Source organism: Pistacia vera, unplaced genomic scaffold, assembly GCF_008641045.1.
Source record: "Pistacia vera cultivar Batoury unplaced genomic scaffold, PisVer_v2 Contig150, whole genome shotgun sequence".
Taxonomy (NCBI): domain Eukaryota; kingdom Viridiplantae; phylum Streptophyta; class Magnoliopsida; order Sapindales; family Anacardiaceae; genus Pistacia; species Pistacia vera.
This window is the reverse complement of record NW_022195577.1, coordinates 160,511-168,662: the sequence shown is the minus strand read 5'-3', so window position 1 is coordinate 168,662 and position 8,152 is coordinate 160,511. Positions and strand designations below refer to the sequence as shown.

Genomic DNA, 8,152 nt, shown 5'->3' with positions numbered 1-8,152 from the left:
GAATTCAAGTGTTGCCTAGAGATTACAGGTTATGAGTTACATTGGACACAAATGAATAAATAATCAAAATTTGTTAGGGGTGTATTTATAAACTTTTAAAGTATTTTTATCATTTTTTAAACTAATAGGGCGGTAATTGATTTTTTACAGGATACCCGGGAAAAGAACCGGAACCTGTATTTTAGGTTCCGATTCCTTGAATTGAAGAACCTGTACTGTGCGGTTTTGGTTCTCCCGAAAAGTGCAAGGTACTCGGAACTGCTCACCCCTAATAATGACTAGAGAAGAGGAGCTTGAAATGATGTTTGTCTTTTTACAGGTTTTAAGCTTGCTTTTAAAAAGGAAGTGGAGGGTGTCTAGTTAATTCCAACCCGGTTTCAGAGGTCTTCCACATATATATCAAGTATGGTCAACAATGCACACTGTTTCAAACTATACATATACTTTTATGGGTGTCTACAGTACTCGGGTAGCGTTGATGGTAAACATGAATTTTTGATTCAACTATGGCTTTTTGAACATTCATCACACTTCAGCCATCTATATTAACATAAATATCTCTCAATCTCATGTGTATTTTGTGGGTATTAGTAAATAATACCTAACTAGCTTTATCGGCTTCCATTGCAACTCGTGTTTCCTGTCATCACCCCCCCAACAAAAATGAAACCTAAATGTGGAAAAATTCTGAAATTTTTAATGTACTGAAAGTGTTTAGTTGTTAGCTTTTCTCTTAGGGTTTCTGAAGTTAATGACTTAATAATCACCCTTAATCTGCACGTTAAAGATTTAAAGATGTCCGCATTTGAGATTCACTATACATTCGCTCACATTTTGAGCAAATATAAATGTGAGAATATATATGTATATTTATATATATTAAATGTTTTAAATAGATATTAATTAATAAATGAATATTTTAAGAATTATGAAAGGGGTTGGTAATGTGATTATAAAAGGTCTTTGTAATTATTATAAGAGTGCCCACATATTAATTATGTGACAATGGTTAGAAATTAGGTTAGGTTGGGCGGCTTTTGTGTTGGTAAGAGAGGGACAAATTCAGTAATTAATTAGTTAATTGATAGGTATGTATTGATCCACGTAACAGAAAATTTTTAATTTTATTTAATACTTTGCACTTAATAGATTAATAACATTATATTTTAAATATTATTACTGCTCGATATAGTTTAATGACAAAAGATCACGTACGAGGCAATTAATTTTATTAGATTTTATTTTCATTTAAATTATTGGACTTTCAAATATGTGGATGCTATTATTGCTCTTCTGTTGATTAATTAATTTATTGATCTTTCACCATGAAATTTAACGAGATTGTTGAAATGATGCCCATGGGAATTAATTAAAGTAGGTTTAATTAAAAGTTATTTTTACATTTTTGCCCACTTATTTGTTAAACTTTTACTTTGTCACTCTTAGATAGTTCAAGTGGTAGGACGAGCGATAGAATATGTGGTTAAGATGTATAGTCTCATCAAATCCCTTAACTCCTAATATTTAAACATGAGATCATGTCGGTAGGATGCTCTTCTGGCCACTGAGAGGAATTGTCGTGTATGCGAGTTCAGTTAGTAATTGAAGTTGAAAGTTTGGCAGAAGGGACTTTTTATATGAATGGTTGATGGATTCAACTAAAGCCATTAATAGTTGACCTCAAAGTAAACGAGACCAACTAGAGGAAACATATGGACAATTTCCATTGAAAAGAGTGGTGAGAACAGATTTTGGAACAAGTCAAAGAGTCATGTGTACTCGGGTAGCTAGCCCCCAACCTTGACTAAATTTGTAGATTAATCTCAGCAGGATCATTAAATTGCCTGTTTTACTAATTCATTAACAGAGTAATACAATTTATAAAAAAGGGTAATTTGATACAATATCATTGAATTACAATGCTAGCATACAAGTGGGGCTGAAGAATCGCTTGCGGGTGATTCTGGAGAAGTAAAGAAAGGTTTGGGTGGGATTTGCAAGGAATCAAGGCTCCCTTCCAACATTTCCACTGCTCTACTGATTGTTGGCCGATCTGAGGGCTTAGTCTGTATGCACCACAAGCTCATTATTATCATCTTCCTTGCATATTCTCTATCCTCTTCATTTACGACCCCTTGCAGTCCTATTTCTTCATCAAGTTCAAGATGGTTGTAAATCCAATGTGGAAAATATAATTCACTAGTATGATCAACTGTACCATCAATATTCTTTCTTCCTCCGACCATTTCTAAAACCATCATTCCATAGCTATAAACGTCTGACTTGTGAGAGACTTCACCGAAGTTTCTGCTAAACACTTCTGGAGCAATATAACCAATAGTTCCTCGTGCACCTGTCATTGATATTATACTTTCTTTTTTTGGACAAATTTTAGCTAGACCGAAATCAGAGATCTTTGGACAAAGGTCTTCATCTAGGAGAATGTTGTGAGGCTTTATGTCGAAGTGCAAAATTCTTGTGTTGCAACCGCGGTGTAAATACTCTAATCCTCGAGCTATGCCAACTGCAATTTTGTACAATGTTTCCCAATTCAACTTACGATCTGTGTCCGATTGATTTTTTTCATATATGAACTTCTCAAGTGATCCATTAGGCATGTACTCATAGATAAGAGCTCTCCTATGACCCTCAAAACAAAAACCTAAAAGGGTGACTATGTTAACATGAGAAGTCCCACTAATGCTAGCCACCTCATTGATAAATTCTTCCCCATTACCTTTCGATTCACTTAAGACCTTCACTGCTATAGTACGACCATCAAATAGGCTACCTTTGTAAACGCCTCCATAGCCTCCCTGACCTAGTTTATGCTTGAATGAATTAGTCATCTTCTTAATTTGTAAATAGCTATACCTTTTAGGAGCTAAGGCTCCATAGTTCCTCAAAAAGACCTCAATGTTTTGATAATTCTTAGTTTTCTTCTTCCAGAAGACCAAGTAGTTATTCGATAAAAAAATTTTCCTAAAGCAGAAAGCTAGAAAGATCAACATGCCAATTGCAGTGGCTACTATCGCTGCAATCAAAGAAAGGAATCATCAATTGTGATGCCACCAAAAAACAGAGCTGACAGGAAACAGGGTACTGTTTTTAGGAGGAGGAGTTGAAGGCTGTATTACCTATAGCAACTTTTGTGATAAGGCCATTAGCTTTGACTGCAAAATACACCATAACATTAAAGGAAGAATTTGATAATTAAGATGAATCGTGAATTCCTGAAAAACATACCTGGATCACACTGCTGAGCATGAGGCCTATCCGTGCAGAAACACTTGAAATGATAAGTGGAAGCATCGAACCCACACCTGCCACCACTTTCTTCACAGACACTAAAATTACTTGCTGTCCAGTTAAGCAAAAACCCACTTTTTATCACCTCTCCAATCCCAAAACCACCGCCGTTTCCGGCATACACGTCCACCGGAGCCACCACCAGGTCACCGCTACATTCCCTGGAAGCATTTACCAGGTTAGCATCATTGCTAACCAGCGCCAAAACTGTTCCTGCAGTTTTGTTCTTAACTTCACATATACCATCTCTGTACCGTAAAAGTTCCCCAGGCAATGAAGAGTTGCAATTGTATAGCAAAACGAGTTCACTTTGGTAAGAAAGAAGCGCAAAGCGGTCCTCAGGAAGAGACAAGTTTTGGATTCGGTGACTGGAGAGATCTATACAAGAAGCGTTAGAGTTATTTGTTTCAGAAACTGCGGCGTTTGACACGCGAACAGACTGGTTGTTGTAGGAGATTTCGTGGATAATGTAGTCGATATTGTTTAAGTTCAGAACTGGGTTTCCGTTGCTATTGCAGGAGATTTCAAATCCAGGATAGCCACAGAAGGGTTGTTGTTTTTCCCGGATATAAAATGGGAAGGTTATCGTTTGTCCATCGCCACAAGTTTCGCGCACACTGCAGGCTTTGTAAAAATGGTCCACTTTGGCTAAAACTGTTCCGGAAAGAACACAAAGAATGAAAACACAGAAATCTGGAACTTGATTCTTCATTTGGAGATGATGAAATTGTGAAGAAGAAAGAGAGAAAAGAGAGAGAGAGATTGTTATGATTTTATAAATAATTTAGAAATGAATAGAGAGAGAGTTTCACATCTTAGCTGTTGAATTTAAGGCAATGACCCACATGGGGTGAGAATTAAAATACAAGTTGACCACTTGTTTCATTACTGAATCTACTTGGTTGCAATGAATTTAATTAAAAAAAAAATTAAGTTTTCCATTGAATACCTTTTCTTCATAATTTAAGAAAACAAGTAAAAGATGAGAGGCATAATCTATACATTAAAGTAAACGATTGCAACTGTTTAATTCTATGAGAAAAATTTAAGACATGAAATAGTAAGATTCATACATTACATAACATAAAAGGAAATGATTCATAAACAGGGAAAGGCACCACCCCCCCTAAATTACATGACATGAAATTAAGAAAAATCTGATAATTAACTGGATTGATGCATTTGCCTCAGTTGTTTTGCCACATCAATCATGTTTGGCCTATCTTCCTCTGAATCAGAGAGACATGTGAAGGCCAGTTCTAGAAAAGCTTGCAGATGTTGTTCATTTCCATGGCATAAACCATCTCCAGCAAATTTACAATTTGCTATCTCATTGAACCTATTATTGTCAATATATTCCTGCAACCTATCCTTCACAGAATGCACACTGCAAAACTCAAAATGGGCAAGAATATCATGGAGTCTCTTACCAGTCAAAAGCTCAAGTAGCAATACACCATAATTGTAAACATCGCACTTCTCATTGAAATCACCTGTATATAAATACTCAGGTGCTAGATGTGCTGATGTTCCTACAACGATACCTCTTACATGAGTTTCACCTTCTGGGATAAACTCAGATAGTGAAAAATTAAAGAGTTTGGGAACATAGTCTTCATCAAATAAGATGTGCGATGAATTGATATCCCTAAACACAATAGGCCTGGAGAATCCGATGTGAAGATATGTCACTGCATTGGCTATCTCCATTGCAATCTTTATCCTATGTCTTAATAGCAAAGGCTCAAAAAAGGGAGAAGTCCCATACTTGACATCATCAAAAACCAGGATGGGTAATTGAGTCTCTAAGCAACATCCAATCAACTTCAAAATATTTTTGTGTCTCATTTGTGATGTGAATACAACATTATTTAACCATAAGCAGTGTTTAGATGGCCCCCTTACACGGAACTTCATAATGGAAACTTGACGGTTCTGCAGAAATCCCCTAAACAATGTATAACCACCGCCAATAGATATTATATTTTTCTGTGCGTAGTTGTTTGTTGCCGTCTTGAGCTCTTCAATGGAGAAGCCACGGATTGGATTAGATTTTCCATTACAAGTGACAATCAACTTTTCAAGTAAAAGTTTTCCATTCTCCAACATCAATGCTTTTCTTTGTTTTCGATCGGTGTTTTTCTGATACTTGCATACTTTTAAACATGAAACCATCTCACCTGTCCCCAAACCCAGAAATTCTTTTAACTTCATTAATCCAACTATGGAGCATGAAGCATTTTAAGAACGTAAGGAACAGAACAAGTGAAAGAAAATTGCATGCTAGACAAAGCAAAATTAAGAAGCAGAGGAGTTCACCTGTGCACGGCCAATTAGCGGATCAAGATGAAGAAAACGTGAGCCTGAGTTTGAGAGAGATTGGTTACAAAATCGGCAGCAGAATGAAAATAACCAGAAATGGGGTTTCAGAAGTCTTCCCCTTATTAAATTCAGTCAACATTATGCTTTTAAAAGTCATGAGAAAAATTTTCCCTTTACAAAGTCCTATAGGAAATTGCTAGGAAGTTATCTGGATTTATGACAATTTGGCAGTATGTTCAAACGATGACTCAAGGTTTATATACGAGTTCTAAATTATTATTATTATTATTGTTATTTTATCATTTCTATTATGCTTGAAAAAGTAAGGCGCCTTGTCAGCATGGGATAGTCAGAACTTGGGAAAGTTCTGCGACTATTCATGCGCACCTACGGCGCATAATGATGTAAGTGACATGCTCCTGTCAGTGCAGTGGGTGAGCGTCAGGCTAGTGAATGGTTGGATATTGTCCACGTGTCCAATCCTTGCATAAGTTGAGGAAATCACTCAAGCAGGTGAGCAATGAGATGTAGAGAATGATTTGCACAGTATCCACCCCACTTGCAGAATTAGTAATCATGACCTTGGTTTATTCCACTCTAAATAGAGGGCTTCCCTCTCATTTGCGGGATGATTATTTTAGCTAATCTCACTCTAGAATGGTTTACTCTCTCTCCCTTGTATTCTCTAAGCTATAACACAGTTCACTTAATGCGACCTGGTCTTATTCATTAATACAATATAAGTGGACGTAGGATTCGCTTTAGAGCATCTGAACCACCTTAAACATGGCTTCCCACCTTTTATTTAACCAAATATTTCCATATCACATGTGACTTCTAAGTCCGCTTAGCATTTCTCACGTGTGAATAATTGGTGTCAAAATCAAGCATCAACAGTTCGGCGTTAGAAGGAGGGTCTAATTTAGTACCTGCTCTTCATCAGAAAAAATCTCTGACTAATCGGTCCCACAACAGCAAATGGCTCGCGGTTTTGAATCTGATCGAACCAATTATGACAATGAAGAGATGCCTCAGGAAGAGGACACTTCTCCCGAAGTGCCGCCAATCTGGCAGAACATCATAGGGGATATCCCTTCAAGCTCGCGGCTTGATTCGATCGTCATGAGTTACTTAGAGAGGTTCAATAATACTCTCCAAACAGTCAACCAAAGGTTAGACTGGCTGAGTTGGGTCATGCCACCTGAATCCAATGAGGCGGTTCCACTGCTGAAAACACTTGTAGGTCGCGTGAAAGTGCGGAAAAGGGTGGAAGCCCATATCGCGCACACTGCAGTGCATCAGAGAAAGGGAAAGCAAGTGGCGCATAGCGGACCTAAGGGCTCCGATAGAGAACACCGATCGCGCCCCAGGTAGACTACCCGTGGCATTATGACTCGGCAATATGTCGCAGCATGAGCCATCCCACGCCACGTCGCATGAGCACTCCCACAAAAGTGCAAGGCGGGGAGATTCCCAATATTGCCAAAAGGACAACTTCGATCGTCGTCGTGTAGGGGATTCCCACTATCTGTGGGTCGATTTGTACAATCGCGAAGGTTAGGAAGGTTCCCTAAACAACTTGATGCAGTCACACGGCTCTAGCCAGTGTGTGCCGAGATTGGCCGAAGCTTCCGACCGAGGTGAGAAAGAGTTCGATTTGCGGTCTTTCCTTAGCCGCAACCACAAGGGTCGAACCTGCATTGTGGAAAGTGATCCCCAGGTAGCTCCGCTGCCTTAAATTGAGGAGCTACAACGAGCTCTGGATCAGCTTAAGGCTCAACAAAATGAGCAAAGGCAGGTCGCAGAGGCGTCTCCCTTTTCTCCGGCAGTGTTAGCTGCCCCCCTACCATTGAAATTTAAAATGTCCGACATGCGAGCGTTCGATAGGAACTCTGATCCGCAGGATCATTTGTACGAGTTCAACGACCTCATGGAACTCCACCAAAACTTTGACTTGACAAAATGTCGTTGCTTGGCGGTGACCCTTACCTCCTATAACAAGTGATGGTTTAGGTCGCTCCCAGCAGGATCGGTTAGCTCGTGGCCTCAAATGAGCTCGACATTCCTAAGGCACTTCCAGGCAAACAGGAAGTTCTCGATGCCTCTAAGCTACCTGAGCAACATAAGGCAAGAGAGGGATGAATCCCTCTGAGCTTATATAGAAGGATTCCACAGAGAGCTCGACAAAGTGGCTCACACTCCCGAAGAGTCTGTTTAGACTCTCATCATTGCAGGAGTTTGCCTGCATACAGACTTGTGGAAGGAACTGCAATCTGAGGATGATGTTTCCCTCACTCGCTTCTACAACCTTACTGAAAAGTACCTCTGCATTGAAAACTCCATGGCTGCGCTTAACCACCGCGACCCCGGCCCTTTGGGCAGTGCTCTTGACCGGGGGGAGAATAGGAGGGTTGATCGTCGATGGGCTAATGACAATCAGCGAAGAGGAAAGAAGCAGCGGTATGAGCCCAAGAAATCATATGCCCTAGTTCCTCATCGCGATCGCGACAAGAGTCAATTC

The 8,152-nt window shown here is 39.2% G+C and overlaps 3 protein-coding genes across 4 annotated transcripts; all 3 read right to left on the bottom strand.

Moving 5' to 3' along the window:
• Positions 1-1,922: 1,922 nt before the first annotated feature.
• Positions 1,923-2,964, bottom strand: LOC116124174 (PR5-like receptor kinase). Its single transcript, XM_031409889.1, has one exon. The coding sequence runs from the start codon at positions 2,847-2,849 to the stop codon at positions 1,923-1,925; it is 927 nt and encodes a 308-aa protein (XP_031265749.1). The 5' UTR covers positions 2,850-2,964.
• A 144-nt stretch (positions 2,965-3,108) lies between these two features.
• LOC116124173 (LEAF RUST 10 DISEASE-RESISTANCE LOCUS RECEPTOR-LIKE PROTEIN KINASE-like 1.2) lies at positions 3,109-4,021 on the bottom strand. Its single transcript, XM_031409888.1, has 2 exons — positions 3,247-4,021; positions 3,109-3,173 (listed from the first exon to the last, which is right to left on the bottom strand). Exons 1-2 carry the CDS (start codon positions 4,019-4,021, stop codon positions 3,109-3,111), a joined length of 840 nt encoding a protein of 279 aa, XP_031265748.1.
• A 415-nt stretch (positions 4,022-4,436) lies between these two features.
• LOC116124198 (non-functional pseudokinase ZED1-like) lies at positions 4,437-5,743 on the bottom strand. 2 transcript variants are annotated; one of them, XM_031409902.1, is made up of 2 exons: positions 5,629-5,743; positions 4,437-5,531 (listed from the first exon to the last, which is right to left on the bottom strand). In XM_031409902.1, the coding sequence occupies exon 2, from the start codon at positions 5,521-5,523 to the stop codon at positions 4,474-4,476; it is 1,050 nt and encodes a 349-aa protein (XP_031265762.1). In that variant the 5' UTR covers positions 5,524-5,531; positions 5,629-5,743; the 3' UTR covers positions 4,437-4,473. The 2 variants fall into 2 exon arrangements, with proteins under 2 accessions (XP_031265762.1, XP_031265763.1); XM_031409903.1 differs by having other exon boundaries at positions 4,437-5,501.
• Positions 5,744-8,152: the final 2,409 nt, after the last annotated feature.